The sequence below is a fragment of the Asterias amurensis genome, chromosome 9 (assembly GCF_032118995.1).
Source record: "Asterias amurensis chromosome 9, ASM3211899v1".
Lineage (NCBI taxonomy): Eukaryota > Metazoa > Echinodermata > Asteroidea > Forcipulatida > Asteriidae > Asterias > Asterias amurensis.
In genome coordinates, this window is record NC_092656.1 from 84,283 (window position 1) to 104,657 (window position 20,375).

Genomic DNA, 20,375 nt, shown 5'->3' on the forward strand with positions numbered 1-20,375 from the left:
AGAAAAATTAGATCAATGTAACTCTTACAGGCGTCTGGTGAGTGGATACATTTTATGTAAAGTGGGTGTGGCTTACAATGGCACAATCTGTGCTACATACATGTAGTTGCACAAATCATTTGGTTTGAAGCATATCGACTACAATTATAATGTACATTACATACATTAGTTCATGTACTGTACATCGATTAATTCAGAGGTTTTGTTTACCTTTTTTTTGTATATAAGTTTCAATGCAAAAAGCGTAAAAATGCTTGAAATGTTTGTACACATTTTCCTCACTGGTCTACTGATTGGACATGAGTGATGTTGCAAATAGATGTACACAAGTACTGTATACATTGGCAAGAAGCACAGGGTAATAGCTCTGCTTTAAGGGCAAGCAGTGGTTTTCAAATTGAGATTCTGCTTCAGTTATGTGTTTCCTAACAGTTCATTTTGAGTTGTTGGTTGTGGATCTTTGTGTTTGTCCTGAAGAAAGATAAGTATGTTGCTTAAAGGGAAGGTACACGTTTGGTAATTACTCAAAACAAATAGTAACTTAAAAACTGACTTGGTAACGAGCAGTGGAGAGCTGTTGGTAGTATAAAACATTGTGAGAAACGGCTCCCTCTGAAGTAGTATAGATTTTGAGAAAGAGGTAATTTCTCACTAAAATAATAAAAGATTTCTATCCAGAAGTCTTTTTATTCCTATCTGAAAGCACACAGATTTGTCCAACAAGGGTGTTTTTTCTCTCATTATTTTCTCCTAACTTCGATGACCAATTTCCCTCATTATTTTCTCCTAACTTTGATGACCAATTTAGCTCAAATTTTCACAGACTTGTTATTTTGTGATTATGGTGGGATACACCAAGTGAGAAGACTGGTCTTTGACAATTACCAAATGTTACCTTCCCTCTAAAAGTGCTGCTTTAGTTATCGTTAATTTATGGATTCTTCATAGTAACTCCATATACATGTATAACTACATGTATCAGTGAATTGAATACTAAAATTGAAAAAGCCTGCACTTAGGCCTAATGTGTTCAAGGTTCATTTTCACAAATAGACAAGATTGATATTAACTTCAAATCGACCTTAATTGCTAAGCAAAGTGATGTCAGAATGTGAATTATTATGGTCAAACTGACAACTCATGTTGAGATGAATCTTAGTGGTTTATGAATTCTACCCCAGATCCTACAAAAAAGTTATGGCTTAAGAGTAGGCCTACTGTTTTGCGTCCCCCCCCCCCCCCCCCCAATCAAAAAAATTATATATTTTTTTACATGGTCCTGGCAACATCTACATGTACATAGTGATACTTTTTTCTTCTTTAATTGCATTTTGACCAATTGCAGCTACATGTAGTGTTGGGGTAAATGAACGATAGTAGTACATTTACCTCATTTTTGTGTGTCCTATTAATACATATACAACTATTTAAAGAGATTGACCAATCATATTTTTTTAGTATAGGTCTTAATTTGCCAAGCACTGGAATCAAATTATTGTATACTATTTTTGAAAAGCGTGTAAAATATTATTAACACTTTTTGCATGTCAGACATCAAATTGAATTAATCTAAACCAGAAGTGACTTAAAAACATGTACAGAAAATCTTTTCTTTATAATATTCTCGAAAAGGCTAACAAATCAAACCAAAAAGTAAATAGAAATATTAATACATGTCTAAGAAAGTTTTATGGCTACGCACATTTTCTTTTGTAACTTATTACGCCCTTCTTATTGGATTAAAATGGAGTTCCAAGAGTCTTAACATCAGATGATTTTATTTTATTTTTATTTTTACATGTAAATATTGTGCCTAACAATGTAAATATAGTTTTATAAACACATGTGATGCGTGTAGTTTTATTATTGTTGGGAAAGCACATAAGGTATCTTTTTCAAGTTGGGGAAGGGGTGGAGGGAATTCATGTACACACATGTGCATGTATGCGTCTTCTTGCCCCCTAACCCCCACCCACTCTCTTAAAAAAAGTGGGGTAAATTCATACATGTACATACGTAGGGTCTACATACTGTATATGTACAAGGATTTACCAAGAGCAAGCCTGATACTTACACTTGTATTGAGCAATAGTTTCACAGACTGGTTTTTGTCAACATAATGCTGATTTATAGACAAAATTATAAAAAAGGGTATAATTAAAGTCACAGTAATTTCACAAGACTGCGAATCCATCATCTACATTTAGCAAGATGGTAGCGGGTACCAACCACAAATCTGGCCGCAGCATTTATGAAGTGACACCAACCTTCAGGAATCTGAGAAACTATTCATTCGTAATGAATCGTTTCTCAGATTCCATTGTGTTTGCGTGAACAATTGACCGAACCACATTATTTTGTCAGGAATCCTTTCTTAAAATAATTTTGTATGATCAACAGCTGTGGTGATCTCACTAATAAGTAAGGTTTTGGGTCATTACTTTTTGGAGAACTTGCCAACCAATGACCATACACGTAGCTTTAAAGTAGGAATGAAAAGGGAACTAGTCAAAATTGTATGTACATGTTCATGACATTGTATTGTACCTGGTCACCGTAACAATTCTGGTAAGCATATTTCTGTTGTGCTTAGCTACTTTCAGTCCCAGGCCTGCTCATGTCGGTAAAACAAGATGATTATTACAAAATGCAAGCTAATTGTTTTCCCCTAAAAGCTTTATAAAATTGGGCCTGGTATAGTCGTAGAATGGATGTGGTAGTTAATTTGACTCGTTTACACTTTACAACTGTTTGAGAGTTGCGGTGACAACATGTGAAAACTCTTTTGAGTAGTAGTGACTCTAAAAAGAGCTGGTCTCTGCTTGAAACAGTATACTCTCACTAATGCTTCTTCTGGGAACTTCAGTGTTTTATGAGTTTGCTGGAGTGGTGATGCTTTTGGTGGTTCTTAGATGTGAGGAGAGGTTGGCATGATGCTGATCTTCATGATGATGTCTTGTACTATGTTGTATCTGTTGATCTCTATTGCTTCTCAATTTACACATCTAAGAACCACCAAAACCATCCAAGCTCAAGCAAACCCATTAAAAACTGAAACCCACCCAACCCAACATAAGCTCCCACACAGAGCTGAGAGTCGAGCTTTCTCAAGAAGACAGTTATACTGAACGAAACGTTGTCAAACTTTCTCCAGGAGTCGGTCAAAGTATACTATCGAATCGTCAATAAGAAATAGGCTCTTCTCAGAGCAACCACCACTCATAAGAGATTTCTCACTAGGTGTCACTGCAATTACTTTCTTTTAGCACTTCCACCATGCTTCAAGTCTCATGTAAAAAGTGACGAGTTCTTCAACAGCCGTTTAAAGCCGGCAGGTTCGGCGGCCGTTTGATAAAGTTTATTGCACCGCAACGACGCTGCAAGGTTTTAAACGGACGTTTAAGAACGAGTCACTACTCTTTTATTGCCATTCATAATGTCCTTTTGTTATAAAACATTTTAAAAAAATACAAATATAGACACTTTAACATTTGAAAATTTGAGGTTTGAAATGTTTTTTTCAAAAACTTTGTGAAGAATCTGTTCGATGCGCGTGGGTTGTGTGTACACGCGCGCTTAGACTACGCGCGCTCGCTAAGATTACGCGCTGTTACTATAGCTATAAATTGCGTTCCGCGTTCCGCCAGCTGGTTATAATAACTGGTCATTATCAAAGGTTTATACACCCACACGTGACGTGCTCTCCACCAATAGGAATAGCGAAACTGTATGAGGTATTTATGAATCTCCACTGCCCTCTTATTTCTGAAAGGTTGATATTGTAACAGGGCCAAAAATTATCGATGCAGCTTTTTTTACTTGTTTTGACTGCTTTTAATGTGCAAATCAAGCATGTCATAGATTGCTAAGTTTTTGTGTTCAAACTAGGGTATTTTTGATGTGCGTGTACATGTATTGAATCTTGTGCAGCTCGAATTAAAACAAACAGGATTTGATTCCTATGATCTAACAACCAATACTTTGTTCTAATGAAACACTTCTTTGAAGTTTAAATTATCCTATTTAAGTTTTTGATTTATATTTTTCAATAATAATGCAGGCATGACTATTTCCTACTTGTATCGGCAAAAGATTTATTAAAAAGCCTGAGAAGTCTAGAAAAGCCGATTGACTCGCATTCCATAACGCCATCACACATTTTGGGAATCTATTTCCTTAGCATTGGCTACGGCTGAAACGTTGCATTAGAATGCATCCAAGTATAGGACGTACTTTAGCAACAGATCCTGTAGCTCGACAGGTGCTAGTAAGCGCGCCGTGCATTGCAAAATGGGTTATTACCAATAGGCTAGGCCTTGCACTCTTTCAAAATGTTCCCATTGCCACCCCCTATCTCTCATTAGATCAACAAACATTCACTCTGAGCAATTTTATTTGGTTGTCAACATTTTGTTACCTCTTTATTCTTGTTTTTTGTTTATTTTATCATACACTTAAACAAATGGTACATTCTTGTTTGTCTCTACAGAGAAATATTACTGAGCATGATTGATATCTGCTACTAAAATAAGTCTTAGAACTTAAATTTTGACAAGTTTCTTTATAATTTTTACTGACAGCACCTTATACATGTATTTACTGCAAAAATTATTCACATTAAATTGATTCCATTTATAGTTGAAACGTAACTAAAAAGTTAACATTCACAATGCATGAATTACATTTACATAAACAATGAACAACAGCTAGCATAAAAATAGCTATTTTTTATACAATAGAATATACAACTGAGGACAATTTATTTGCACCGATACAAATACTGTCAATGAGTACACAGAAGTAAAATGGCGATCTACAGGTATAATGAACGATAGAATACTGCAGTACTTTTTTTTTAAATGTTAAAAACTGTTTCACTGCAAACAGCTGTGCAACATGTACATGCATTTTTCTCGGTCAAGAAACTTTACTACTACATGTATTTCCTGTGAAAGGTTTTCATTGGTTAATACATGTAACAAATCCAAGATTTCAGCCAATGCAAGCTGGAACCTAATTCCATCATTATAAAGTATGTAGGTTTAACTATCCATGGGATAATTCAGAGTTCATTTTCCGGTTTGGGGGTGGGGGGGTGGCTGAGATTGAGGTTTGGTTTGGGAAGGGGGTGGCGCTCTTCTGGTTCTACTACTCATATACACATGTACATGTACAGAATTTTATCTTTATGTGCACGATTTAAAGTATGTTTTATATACATGTAAGCTGAAACTTCAGGGCATATACATTGTAAATGGAAGTGCCAAAACCTAAAACACATGCACGGTTCTTTGAGATAACCGTAAGATCTTGTAGAAGCGGTTCTACATTTTTATTAAATTAAAGACTGCTCCAAGGTTCACTTCATTTTTGTGATGCACTCTAGAGTACATGTACTACATAAGATGAAAGTGGGGGGAAATTACAAGGTTCCAAAGTCACATGCATATATAGTTGAAAAGGTCACTTTTTAAAAACTCTTTCAGAGAAATTCAAAAGGTCAAATTGAATGCCATTTTGATTGTCAAAATTCAGGAATAGAATTACAAATCTTCTGCACAAAATTGTGCTGACTATTTATTTGAAATGTGAGGTCATCAAATCTTTTTGGATTATAACAAAAGTTTCACTTGAAAGCTATCCACCACAGTGACATATTAACCCAATTTAATATCAGGATAGAGGATATTAAATTGTTTTCCCATTTTCATAGTGACTCTATTTATTGGAAAATGAGCAGATCTTAAACTACTGAATGTTACCTCATAGCCCCTCTTTAAGAAATTTGCAATTGCAAAGATCATCATCAAGAAGAGAACAAAAAGCAGTAGGTCCTACTGAAAGTCAACCACCTCTAACTGTATACAAAGTTTACCATGTTGTTACAAAGTATCAATTACAAACACTAATGTACAACATCACCACACAATTCAATGGTAACCAATGGTTTGACAAAAAGACTTGCAGGATAAATTGTCAATGAGAGAAACATGAGCACACTGCGTTACACTATTGACTGGTACTGCACCTGTACATGGCAATACATTGATTGGACTGCAACGATTAGGCACCAGACTATAGCAGCTTGACCATACAACACTCAGTTTATATTTAAGCTGTACGTTGTGTACGTAACTTACACTGCCTTGTTTGACGGGTCAGAAGGAAACAAAAACCATGAAGGCTGCATGTCAAAACAGCTCACAGCGTGCCGCTATGAAAAATGCATACAAATTTGCAGTATCACACTGGATCATTATGTCCAATGTTACTTTCAAATTGACTGCCATTATCCACACTCAACATACACAATGCTAGAGACTGTTAAACATGAATGGTACATACATGCACATTACCACAACCTTAGCTGAGACAATAACCTTTTTGAGCCCACAATCAAGCGTTATATAAACCTCAGCTCAACTGAGGTGACAAAAGGACTAAACAAATAGTGAATATACATGTCATATAATATAATATTTAAGTGATTTAATCCAGAGCTCTGTGCAACTCTTTTCTTCTTGTCTGTGTCAAAGAATATAGAAACAGCATTATGTAAAAGACACAACAAGATAGTATTTTGGGGGTAAAGCTTGTGTCAATCTAACTAAAACACAGTTTACTTCTGAGTTACTGCATTTGTAAAAAACACTGGTAAAATGCAGTTAGAATATTGAAAACAATATTCATAATTCATTTCCAATATTCACCTCAGAGATTTACACAATATTGAATACTTTCAAAAGAATTGTTTTATGAAATACTGTTACTGAATATAGCTTTAAACTTTAAACATGCTCGATGGGTAAACACTTTTTTCATTCAAAGTTAAAAAATATGTTGGGAAAAAGTGCTGAACAAATTTAGCGATTACCCTATGATTGATCTTTTCCATTCTAGTGGTTTTAGATTCTGGGGAAATTAGTACCATTAGTATGAAACCACATGGGAAACTAACTGAGTAAATTGTAAATAATTTGTTAGGTTGAATAAACAAAATGAAAATTGGAACCTGTGACCTCCAGATTAAAATGCCGGTGCTCTACCAACTAAGCTATCTACAGTAGCATCAATGTTGGCGGTCTCCCTTTTTTTGTGAATATCGTTGTTCAGGGATGCAGTCAGAATGTATTTAATCTGTCTATTGATCCAACTTTTCCATCATGCTTCATAAATCCAAAATGGCAAATCAGCCTGGCAAATCACACCTGTGTCATCATTGCATTAAAAATATGAAATATTAAATATTGCACACTCAAAACTAGAGACCTATTTTACATAAAGATACTTTATAATTACACTGATAACACAAAATAAGTTTTGTGCGTTTCGTTGACACATTGAAGTAACAAAAATCGCCCCTGTTGTTTCCTAGAATTTTGAACAAGAGTGGCCAATAAACAACTTATGTATTTTCAAAAAGTTAAACGTTTTTATAAAGAACGTTAGTTTTTTATGTCTTATCTTTGGTCTGTGTCTCAAAAATTAAGTCCGTCTGTGAATTAAGCTGGCTGCATTTGATTAGTAAAGTGTTTAGGGTTTGTCCAAATTAGTGGCTTTGGCTTTGATGATGATAATGTTGGCATGTTACCACTTAAATTTGAATTCACCAGACTGTAGAGACAGTTGCTATGGCACATGATTAGGGACAAGCTTTTGCTTTGTTACAGGAGAGACGGTGAACACCCATACACAATTCTGAATAGATGTGTATGCATAATGGTACCAGGGTCTGCTCATCTGGAGGTTGCTATACAAAAGCTTGCCCAGAATCATGTGACATAGCAACTGTCTCTATAGTCTGGTGAATTCAAATTTAAATGGTAACTTGTGGTCAAGCATGTCATTGTACCAGACAACATTCAAATCTAACACGCTAATGGCTGATTCTTACACGATCTTATAGTGGCAGTATGGACCCTATTTATCTTACAATATCATCACATTTCTCATGGTTTGCACCATTATGGGTGTCATTGTCATGTGTGTTATAAACTCAAAGTAAGCATTTTAGGCTGCAGCGTTTTCACGCTTTACCAAAACTTTACCTGCAGACAGTAGCTGTGGTCTTTGTTCAATGTCAACTTTTGTTAACGAAGTAGTCTTTGGGGTTTTCAATATGATCACTTACTACTCATTTGCAGTAAACAGTTATGTACTCAACACATTCACAGTAACCAGACCACATTGGCTCCAACATGCTTTTAAGACTTGTATACCTTTCTTTAGATCACAAACGCTGAACATTTTGTATTGCAAACCTTGAGAATCACAAAACAGAATATGTTCTGGGTAGCATAGTTGATTTATTTAAGTGAAATGGATAACTTACATGTACCCTCTTGGTCATATTGGTAGTTTGCAGAGCCATTGTTTCATTGTCTAAAACCACTGTCATGCTTTACTGACCATGTATACTTTAGTACACACAATCCGACTATAAAGCTTTGAAGTGAGTTAATGGCAAATGGGAGGAATACATTTTGAATGGTTTCAAATGGTCAATCAACAGGGGGGGGGAAATAAATGGTTGTTTATTTGGCAGTCAAGGCAGCCCATACATTTGCCAACGAAGGTTGGCTAAACTCACAGCAGTCTAGAAGGTTTATCGAGCCTTCTGTTGGTAGTAGATGGTCACATGTGGTTGATCAAGCACACAGCTCGTAGCAATGTGCCAGCGCTCCACATGGTAGATTAAGCACACAGCTCGTAGCAATGTGCCAGCGCTTCCAATCTGTTCAGAGTCTCAATATATTCATCCCTCTCCAAACCATCTTCAAAGTAGCCGTGGCATTTACGGATATCTACCTTACTACCCTCCTTTACAAGATGAGTCAACATCTCTTGGGCAGCAGGGGATGTTTGAAGAGAAGTCATCATTGGGAGGCTCTCTACAGCTGCAGAGGGAAAGTGTTGATTAAATCAAATCAATTGTAATAAATGTGTGTGTGGGGAGGGGGGTTGCATTTAACTTGTTAGCTGATGTGGGGGTGGGGGTATGGGTTGTGGTATTGTAGGGCAAACTCATCATACATCACTTCATAGCCCCCCCCCCCCCCCCCCCCGAAAAAAAAAAAAATTAAATAAATAAATAAATAAACAAATAAAAATATGCCCCTCCTCAAATAGTACTTGGATGTTTAACAGGTTAAGGGACCATGTATAAATTAAGAGCACGGCTGCCCGCGGTCAGACTCATTCTAGAACAAGTCCGTCCTAAGATGGATTAAGCGCTTCACTGATTTTTAAGGTCCCTCATTATCAAATTTTATTGTTGGTGCCTTTTGGTGTTCAGATTACATGGACAAGGCAGCTCTTAAATAAGCCACGAAGGGGTGAAGGATAAGTGTTTGCAGTCCAGTATACACCAGACAATGGGTTGGAGATAATAATTATGTCCATGTATACAGCCAACCCTCGAGTTTGCCAAAGCCAGTACAATAATATGCTACTGCCATAACAAGTTGAACTGGTGACAATTCTTATCATCGCCAACTTGTTTTGTATCTACATGTACATGTACATGTATGTAATTGTTACATTAGGACCCGGGTTAACAGAGGTGATTACACTTACAAGATTCGTTCATAATATTACCGCGAAATCATGCTGACAGGCTTGCAATCACACAAAACACAACGCAAAATTACACAAACGCACTATCCAGCGACACACTCACAAACAGTTTTTTCAATATACCGGCCTAGTAGTCTTGTTACTTTGCGTGCAACAAACTATAATACAAAAAACATTGAACGCTTGAGGGCTTTCCTAAACATTGTGATAGCTGGAGAGTGACACCCTCCGTTGGAAAAATTGCGCAACAGCTTACGAAAATAGTTACAACCGCCTTGAGATTAAGACTTTCGGGAGAATTTGGTGTCCTAAAATTGCAATACTAACCAGCGTTAGTGCCCGAGCTAAATTCATACAACATTGCCGTCGCTGGTACCTTGGGCATGTCAACAACGTGGTGAATTTTTAGCAGTTCCCTTAGAAAAATTAAAACTACACTGTGTTGGCTTCATTGTTCAAACATGAAACATTTGGGATACCCTGGATGTACAAAAAAGAGTATGATTTTACTGTTTAATGTAAGATGTTTTCCCTATTGATTTTGTTTTGTTCTGTTGTATTTTGAGGGATTATTTTGCATGGTGGTCGTGTAAAGACGCAGTATTTTTTATTTTTTAAACTGTGATTGTGTTTTGACTTGTTGTATGAAAAGGGCTAGGATTAATCTTGTTGTACCTTAAAAAAAAAAAGTCAAAATTAATACTTGACTGGAGATACAATTATTATAATTTACATGGATTCTCTTTTGGTTGTTATTTATTTATTGAAACGCAGTGGTTTTCGGCCAATACCATTGTTCTATTGTTATACAGTGGGTCTCCCTCAAGACCGGGTGGTTGGGGAGAACTGGTTCCACATGGTAGGTTCTCTTTTGTTGGAGTTGTCCTGCGAAGGAACGCATCGCGAAAATTTTCAACGTAAACATTGGGTCACCTGCTCCCTTTTAAGATGGGCTCTTAGTTGTGATTTGACAATCAGTCACAAGTAAACAGCTTGGTAGGGGGGGGGGTTATTACCTTGAAAGTGGGAAGACATTGCCCAATTGGTTTCACTGCCAATGGAATGCACACGTGATGATGCCAAGAGGAAAATGGAATGTACTTACGGGTGTGTAGACTGGAAATCAATGATAAGTAAAATGTAGCCGGGAATACTTCTGGAAAGTACTATGTACAGCAGTAAGAGGCAAGGCACCAGACAATGCTAAACTTGTACCAACTCCCCAGCTAAATGTCTAGTCCACTAGTCTAGTTCCAGCCATTACCATTTATCTTTCCAACATGTCCAATAGTAAAGTATTTCTTTGTACCTTCTTCTTCTCTTCGTTGCCATTGCTCCATGAAACCTTCTTGACTCATTCTTGGATCAAAGATATGAGGAAACGGTGCTGCAGTCTTCAAGGGTTGATTAATGCACAATCCAGAGCTGCAAGGCAATGGACAATATCACCACGTCAGTGCAAAGGCTGCTAAACTTGATTTTTATAAAATTGTCATATCTCACAGACAACAGCCTCCAAATAAAAATGTTTCAGGACCATTGGGTTTGTTTACAGTGGGGATAGATAGAGCAAAATAACATGTGGCAGTTTCAAATGGGTGTCGTGCAACAGCTATTCTTGGCAATATGAAGATGCACACTAGCGAGTTACAGCAATCTTTCGGCTTTTTTCTGTCCTTTTCACTCCATGGAACCAACATGATCAATCTGAGGTTGTGAGAAGACATATTAGTCTGGTCCCTTCATTCTTTGCGAGGCAATCGGATATAGCTTTATGTGCCTGTATACTGGGGATCAGACAGAGATTTCTGATGCACAAGGGGTCTGTCTGTAACGGTGCTTCCAGCCCTCTTTTAGAATTACTTATAGATTACCTGAGCGTTCTAGGGTACATTCCTGTTAAGTAACACCTCAGCATTTCATTGACCGATCTGCACGACTCCAGAGCATTCTGTGGCTGTCTTCCTGGACTGGAAACACAAAGAAATAAAATACTTCAATTAGACCTCTAGAATTGGAGAAACGTGATTTAATAATGTGCAAAAATTAGATGATGAGAATGTGACTTACGCATGTATCCTTCCAGCAGGAACACCTCTGATTACCACTGACTGGGCAAAGGGCTGTGCTGTACCCTCATGGGTGTGTGGGGTAAGAGGAACCCATGGGGGTCTCTGGGTATAATTACCAAATACACTGGCTAGGTAACCACGGTTTGGAAATGGCAGAGGAAATGATGTTGAGAGCATGGACACCTGAAACAATATTTGCAGAAGAAAAAAAAAAGACAAATCTTAGTCGGGTTAAAGAGGAACCACATTATTGGCCCCATGCACGCACGACACAGGAGGTGACCGTGCCACGCTCAACATGTTGACGGGCAATAGGTTTACATGTAAACACCGCAACACCTAAAATGTGCACTTCGCTGAATAATGCACAGTGACATTGCCCAACAAATGGCACATCCAAGATTATTCTGATGATGACGTCAGGTGAAATGGGTCAATACAGTAGTTCATGTTTTTATGTTGGGGCCACTAAAGTGGCAGCATTGTTCTTTGAAAGGTCAGAACTACATAAACAAAAGAAATCTACCTGGTATGTCTGCTGCTTAATAATCTCATTGTCTTAAGATTTTCAATTCCAATGGGGTTGTTACCTTTCTGCCGAGGTTTCCCAGAGCCTCTGTGAGTACGGAGAGGGATATAGGTTCTTCAGCCACTCTGTAGGGAAGGGTAGCTGTATCTAGACTGCTGGCAAGGATTGCACTGGTGTGGTAGGCAAGAGAAGGCTGAAAAGCAATAACACAATCGGATATAAATCATTAATGGAATAAAGATATTGCACATTCATGAGAATGTGTACAAACTTTACATCAGTATCTCTCTTATGTATTATGCATGCATTTCAAAGAAACCAAGCCTCCAAGAAAGAAACACAGACACTGAAGAGTAAAATAGTTGTTAAATTTATGTATTTGACACCATCAGTTACAAGCACTATTGAGGCTTAGTGTTTATGACCAAGTTCTATACAGTAATCCATTATTTCTACACTACTTCTGTTACCTTATAATGAACATTTTGGAACTTGACCGGTGATCCTACTTTCCTCCAGAGTGATGAGGCAAGGGACAAGGGGAGGAAGAGTGAGCTCTGCTCACTCAGCTTATCAAAGGACAGTACTGAATTGATCAAACGGTGATTATCCATCGCAAGGGTCTGTAGACAAATAATGAAAAACATTTACAATCATACTTCAATAGCATCAAATTCAAGAGGGGTAATTCTTGTTCCCAATTTCAAGTCTTTAAGTGTCTTACTCAATGAAACTTGTAGTGTTACGACAAAGCACAATGAACACCTGGGCCAAGACCCTACATAAATGCAAAGATTTAATCATTATATATTACATTTAGGATGCTATATAGACATACTGGTCTGATTTGTAAAGCATGACTGATAAAAAAAGAATTCTCTTTTTTTTTTGTGGTTTCCTTACACTGGATGAAAAAGATCCTGGTGCCACACCAACAGCCATGATACCCTTGCCTCTATATTCATCAGCAAGACTTTCGATGAGACTGGCTCCTAGACCTCCAAACCCATCACAGAAGTCTACAAGAACCTGAAAACCCTGATAAAAACAAACAATAAAGACACAAAGAGATTGGAAATTTTTCTCCCAGGTCTGGAAAATACATCAAATAAAGACAAATCAATACTCAAACTAACAAAAGGAAGGATACTTTGAAGTCATAACAACTTTTGAGCGAACTTTGAAACAGTATCCTCATCATTGTTTGTAGAAACTGAGAGACAGATTTGTTTAGGTTTGGGGTTAAACATGTTGGTTAGTTATAAAGAGAATAGAGGGAAGGAATGTATAGGATTTATACTGCTGATCTGTCATCTTGGGTTTTACCCTCACAGTCCACAGTAACCAAAGTGAGGCTCCAAGAAAAAATGGTCTGGCAACTTTGTATTAATGAAAGTTTTGAACTATTACTGCCATTGTGTATACAGAGAACAAGACAAAGATGTGAGAACAAAAAATGTCCTCCGTCCACTACTGGTAAGGCTTACACACTAACCTGAAGATGGTCGCATTCCTCAACGAAGAAGTGAAGACGATTCTCAATATCTTCTGCAACATCCCTCTTACTCATGAGACTCCGCCCCTTGGTGTACAGACCAAAAGGATCAACATCACTGCAGTTTACATGAGAAGAAAAATAAACAGAAAGTTCCTTATGCAAGATTGGAAACTTTGCATGGTAGGATTACAATCTAATTAGGTTTGCAGAGACACCACCACGCACAAAAAATCCTTCTCTAAAAGTTGTGGTGATTCTAAAAAGAACCAAATGTCGAACAACTGGACGTTTCAATCAGTATGCTCTAATGTCCTTTACAATAAGTCACTAATGATCAATTCATCACAAACAATAACAACCCATTACTCTCCACACCAATTCTCAAGTTGACCAACCATTTGGAACCATTCTACTGTATGGATTCTGTTATATAAAACTGTTCATGGAAGAATCTGTGTGTTGTGGATAATACTTGTCAAAGAGTCTACCCTACCTGTCATGACTGTGGTGTTTAATCACCATCACAGTTTTAGGGTGAAGATGACCATGTAAGAAGTCAGACCACACATCAATGCTTTCATCCAGACTATAAACCTTGGCCTGCTTGCTTTCTTGTTGTTGACCCGGTGAAACTTGAACTGGAGGGACTTGACCTTTGAACTCTGCGGTGTCACTCTCCCTAGAAGATTGGCTGTCCATATTGGATGTACCTTCTTCTTTAACATGGGGTTGCATCTGGATATTTAATAGTATACAAAGCAGAGAGATAAAGGAAGTGATTGAAATCATCTAAGGAGATTCACATGTACTGTCAAATATCCTTAAATATTAAGTTAAAATGTTTGTTAAATCTTTAAATGTATAATTTAAACTTTGAGGGAATTGTTGTGAGGACTCTCAATCTGTTCTTAGTTCAAGATTATACGATTTAAATGATTCACTGCTCAAGCCTCTGAATCCTTTGCTTCTTAAACCACTGTATATTATCCTGTTGCTATAGGTGCAATAATCTGCCCATCTGGCTGTTGCAAAAAAACAACCACAGGAGATTTTATTGAGACAAAGTCCAAAGTAAGCCTTCACCAAGCCATAGAGGTTTCCTGATAATAACAAATTTACCAACATATGAACACCATGCACCAAATGCTAGCCTGGAAAGTATGGTACTTTGTGGCAGTCTGTGGTACCCAATGCTAGGAAAGTATGGTACTTTGTGGCAGTCTGTGGTACCCAATGCTAGCCTAGAAAGTATGGTACTTTGTGACATTCTGTGGTACCCAATGCTAGCCTAGAATGGTACTTTGTGGCAGTCAGTGGTACCCAATGCTAGCCTATAATGGTACTATGTGGCAGTCTGTGGTACCCAATGCTAGCCTAGAATGGTACTTTGTGGCAGTCTATGGTACCCAATGCTAGCCTAGAATGGTACTTTGTGGCAGTCTGTGGTACCATACCCAATGCTAGCCTAGAACGGTACTTTGTGGCAGTCTGTGGTACCATACCGAATGCTAGCCTAGAATGGTACTTTGTGGCAGTCTGTGGTACCCAATGCTAGCCTAGAATGGTACTATGTGGCAGTCTGTGGTACCCAATGCTAGCCTAGAATGGTACTTTGTGGCAGTCTATGGTACCCAATGCTAGCCTAGAATGGTACTTTGTGGCAGTCTGTGGTACCATACCCAATGCTAGCCTAGAACGGTACTTTGTGGCAGTCTGTGGTACCATACCGAATGCTAGCCTAGAATGGTACTTTGTGGCAGTCTGTGGTACCCAATGCTAGCCTAGAATGGTACTATGTGGCAGTCTGTGGTACCCAATGCTAGCCTAGAATGGTACTTTGTGGCAGTCTATGGTACCCAATGCTAGCCTAGAATGGTACTTTGTGGCAGTCTGTGGTACCATACCCAATGCTAGCCTAGAACGGTACTTTGTGGCAGTCTGTGGTACCATACCGAATGCTAGCCTAGAATGGTACTTTGTGGCAGTCTGTGGTACCCAATGCTAGCCTAGAATGGTACTTTGTGGCAGTCTGTGGCACCATACTCAATGCTAGCCTAGAATGGTACTTTGTGGCAGTCTGTAGTACCCAATGCTAGCCTAGAATGGTACTTTGTGGCAGTCTGTGGCACCATACCCAATGCTAGCCTGGAAAGTATGGTACTTTGTGGCAGTCTGTGGTACCCAATGCTAGCCTAGAATGATACTTTGTGGCAGTCTGTGGTACCCAATGCTAGCCTAGAATGGTACTTTGTGGCAGTCTGTGGTACCCAATGCTAGCCTAGAATGGTACTTTGTGGCAGTCTGTGGTACCCAATGCTAGCCTAGAAAGTATGGTACTTTCCAGTGTATAGAAGGATAAATGGTCTAATACGGAGCTAGTGGGTTTAGCTGTTAGTGCCATGTACTTATAGACTTAAGGCATTAACAGGATGAAGGAGTTGTAAGATAATGGGTAGAGTTAGACTGAGATTTAAGAGTTACTTACACCCTGTGTGTCAAGATCTGACAAAAACTGGTTCTTTCTGGCAGCTTTCTCCTGGTGAAGTGTAACATCACCTTCCCTGGAATCAAAGTGTTCACGAATATTAATAAATAAGGTTCAGTGTAGATTTAGTATTGGAGTATGATACACTTAGTGGATTTTTTCACAGGACTCAGGAGTATACATTGCTTAACTAACAGATTTATCATTTGTATGAGTGAGGCATAGCCATGATAGAAGGGCTTTCCTGTATGTCAAAAAGCAAGGTTTCTACCCAGTTTCTTCAGACTCTATACTGTATTAAGAAAGCCTTCGCATGGGCATCACAATACAGTCACCATAAAACACCTTGGACTAAAAGATCACACAACGTCAACCCAAAGACCCACAGAGTAACAAAAGAGACTCAAAGAATTCACAAAGAGTAGAGACCTAGAAAGTACTCAAGGATTCCTTATAGTATCAGCACAAGAAGGTCTGACACTTACCACTTGATGTCTTCCATTGTGTGATAGTCATAGAGGACACCTTCAGCTTTCAGGGTGTTCAAGCTTCCTTTGAGATCAATAGTCACCAGTCTGGGGGTGTAGGTCACAGCCCCCTGCAAATAACAAACATAGGCATATTGAATTATAATCCTACCCCATACAGATAATTGTTTACAATTGTACAATGTATGTTCTATTTCACTACTAGCCACCTTTATGACAGATACATTCATACATGTATGTGTAGACGATCTTTCACTCATTGTCCCTGCTGTAGCAAACTCAAAGTTCATGTCCTTTAATCATCATATCACAATATTAGTTTCAAAGGCTTACAATACTGTGTAATATTCTGCTTCTTTTTACTTCGATGCATGTCTGTATCTTGCTTTCTACCGTCTTACAATTTATTCTAGTTCAAGGGAAACGTGAACAGATGTCTACTCTCTTTCAGTGAGTGAAAAGAAAGCTTGTGGGAGCAGTTTGGAACTCCCTGTTTGTATCTTGCTTTCCATCATCTTAAATGTATTCTAGTTAAAGGGACATGGTGTCTTCTCTCTTTAAGTGAATAAGAAGAAAGCTTGTGGGAGCAGTTTGAAACTCCCTGTTTGTATCTTGCTTTCCATCATCTTAAAATGTATTCTAGTTAAAGGGACATGAAGTCTTCTCCCTTTCAGTGAATAAGAAGAAAGCCTGTGGGAGCATTCCTAGTATTGATACTGACCGTCATGGTTCGCCCTTCTCTATATAGCACATCATGATTGATCTCTTTAGACACCACAGCTGCAGGGTTCTCATCGTATAAAAAAGTGGATTCCTGAAATGAAAACACATCAAAAATTACAATAACAGATTTTGAAAGATATTTCACACTAAAAAAGTTCTCAAAGTAAAAGAACATTATCACCTTGAGGTGATCCTGTGTTTATATTAAAAGTGCAAAAATCTATGGTGATTTATACTTATAAGTATGCCTATGCCATGGTAATGTCAATGTGTGAAATGAATGGGATTCACAACATCTCACAACAAGGTGAAAATCAATTATTGATCCTGCCCTCTCTGACTGAGGGGACTGAGTCTTGCTCTGAATGTACCTCAACCGCACTAACCGTCCATGGATGCATGCTAACGTTAAACCGCACCGCATCACCTTACAACTATACAACCGATAGACCCAGTATCTGTGGCGCTGTATTCCTTTTTCAAAATTTTGACATTACCAGTCATTATCGGTCATGATTGGTCATTTGACCAATAAGGCGACAATGTCCAAATTTGGAAAAAGGAATACAGCGCCCCAGTAACTCGGTCTAATCTAAACTCTATACAACAGAAAGAATGATAAAAGAAAAACACAATCACCGACACTCCCACTTGAATGATGATATTTAAAAATACATTACGCATGTTCCCAAAGTTAAACAAGCATAACATGTGTTGATTTTGTACTGAATAGAGTTTTAGTTGTGAGCTGTTTCAGTGTTTGTGTATTCTGTATTGATCTCTCAACTCTCTTCTGTGTAACTAAAACTAGAATAACAAAAACATGGAGGCAGAAAATGAAGAAAAAAATTCGATCACAAAAGTGACACCCCAAATAAACCTACCTGAATATTCCAGATGTGAGTACCGACGAAGTTGGAGTAGTGGCCGCATTGTAGAGTAACAATTTCTCTTCCCCAGCCGGCCATATCAACAAAAAATAATTGCTAAAAATCACGTCGATCGCTCCATTCGTTATTGTGAAGAAAAAAAATTAAGATTGATCTTGTCTGGTGACCTATATCGACACACTATTAGAACGGAAAACATGTGCAGCGGGATCAGACTAAAATGAATAACAGAAGACTTGTCAAGAGAGGGCGACATACAAGTGTCAAAGTGTTGATTTTATCACAAACACTTGGCGGTAAAACACTCATCAAACTTTTCTTGAAACTTCGTTCCGTTGGACATTCCCTTGAAGAAACTGGGGAAGAGAGTGAATGGGCGAGGTGGCTACCTTGTTGAGCTGTTAATGGCTCAGTCTACTCACTGTCGCCAATGTGGGCTAGGGGACCATGTGCCCGCCGTCCCCGCAACTCACGCGACCGTGCATGCATGAGCCACGTGGGTACACGAGCTTTTATTGTCGTATCGATACTTCTAGGCATAGAGGAAGGATAGGCAAGGTTGCATACTTCACACCAAAAAGGTAGGTCAGTTTACGGGTGCAAACTATTAGTTCACACTGTATAGTTTAGGAGTTTGCGTCCTAATTCATTGGTAGTGGGTGACATACAATTTGGGAATTGATTGCCCGAACCGAAAGAAACATTTACTCTCTTTTTGTTCAGTCCATTGGCCATGCTGTGCCTGAATTTCCCCTCCCTGGTTCAGAATTTGGGTGAGTTAATAAATAATAATGTGTCAGTTCGTAAAATCCACTCGCTCTCACTCCATTCGGTGAAGTCCTGATATCCACAGGCCAAGGTCACTTCACCTGCAGAGTGTATTGCCGGATGGGTGTAGATAGGGTGAATTCGGTGGTTTGTAAACATTCACGATTGTGGTTCTTTTTTGACTCAACTTCGGAAAATCTATTTGCTGATCAATTCTCGAGTATTATCTAGTTATATATATCTAGTCGATATTCTTATAGCCGATTGGTGTGATCGGTGAAGTCGTGAATCTATCGCCCAGACGGTGAATACATAAGGGAATATTGTCTTAATCCTAATATCAGATATTATGGAGCTTTAAATACCTTTTCACTGAATCACTCACACAGTGGGCGGTGACGTTCGTGTTTAAAAATGAGTTTCGCTGGCTCTGCTGCCAAAGAGCAATGTGATAAGTTGAGCTGCGAGTTTTTCCCAGAGTATTTTAATCAACTGTGAAAGGGCAGGATGCGGCGGCCGGCCTCGGGTGCACGTGGGCCTTGCCCCGAATATTTTATTTAATACACTTTTTGCAAAAGTCCAGAAGTTTTATGTGCGCTGTTATTCTATGGCAGCCGGCTGTTTATATCCTCTGACGAATACCGGACTCTTCGGCACCTCGCAAAGTCGGCACCTGCAAAGTCGGCACCTTGCAAACTCGGCACCTTGCACACTCGGCACCCACTCGGCACCAAGAATGTCGGCACCAAACAAACTCGGCACAGGCCTTTTATTGACTAACAAACTCGGCACCAAGCGAAAAATTAATATCACCTCGAAGAGTCAAGTGGTTACCAATAAACTAACGTGCGTGTACTTACACAATAAAAAATGGTTTGGTAGTTTTAATAGTAGCTTTGTAAACAATGTTAAATCACTAATTCTATGGTGATGAAAATTCCGAACTATCGAGAACATTAATTTGGGCCCCCGGAAGTTTACCGTCCGGCCCGCATGTGCCCGTGGTTTAGTCAACAAGTAGGCCGCATGTCGGTGAAAGTGCGGTGCCATTTTCTTATGATTTTGGCTCTGAACATATTTAATAAGGGTTTGTTTAGTTAGGTTAATAATTTTCAATGGATTTTTGCCTCTTAAGAGAGCGTGATTTAAAGGCACTGGCTGGATAATTTCCCGAGGGCTCCGTTTTGTGCGTGATATGGACGGCACGCACACACGCCTGATCGTTCAAGTGGTGTGCACACCCCTTCCAGTGCAATTGTTTTTGTTTGTTTTTACGATAATCATATTCCAATAATATTTGCAAGGTTTTATAACAGAATCAAGCTTTTTATGGGACTATGATGGTG

At 38.5% G+C, this 20,375-nt stretch overlaps 1 protein-coding gene across 1 annotated transcript; it reads right to left on the reverse strand.

The window, feature by feature from the left end:
• Window positions 1–4,076: 4,076 nt before the first annotated feature.
• LOC139941373 (protein misato homolog 1-like) lies at window positions 4,077–18,406 on the reverse strand. Its single transcript, XM_071937835.1, has 13 exons — window positions 18,256–18,406; window positions 17,370–17,462; window positions 16,646–16,758; window positions 16,161–16,236; window positions 14,169–14,410; window positions 13,673–13,790; window positions 13,081–13,215; window positions 12,648–12,800; window positions 12,239–12,370; window positions 11,647–11,831; window positions 11,451–11,546; window positions 10,886–11,001; window positions 4,077–8,897 (listed from the first exon to the last, which is right to left on the reverse strand). Exons 1-13 carry the CDS (start codon window positions 18,337–18,339, stop codon window positions 8,695–8,697), a joined length of 1,746 nt encoding a protein of 581 aa, XP_071793936.1. The 5' UTR covers window positions 18,340–18,406; the 3' UTR covers window positions 4,077–8,694.
• Between the last annotated feature and the right edge of the window lie 1,969 nt (window positions 18,407–20,375).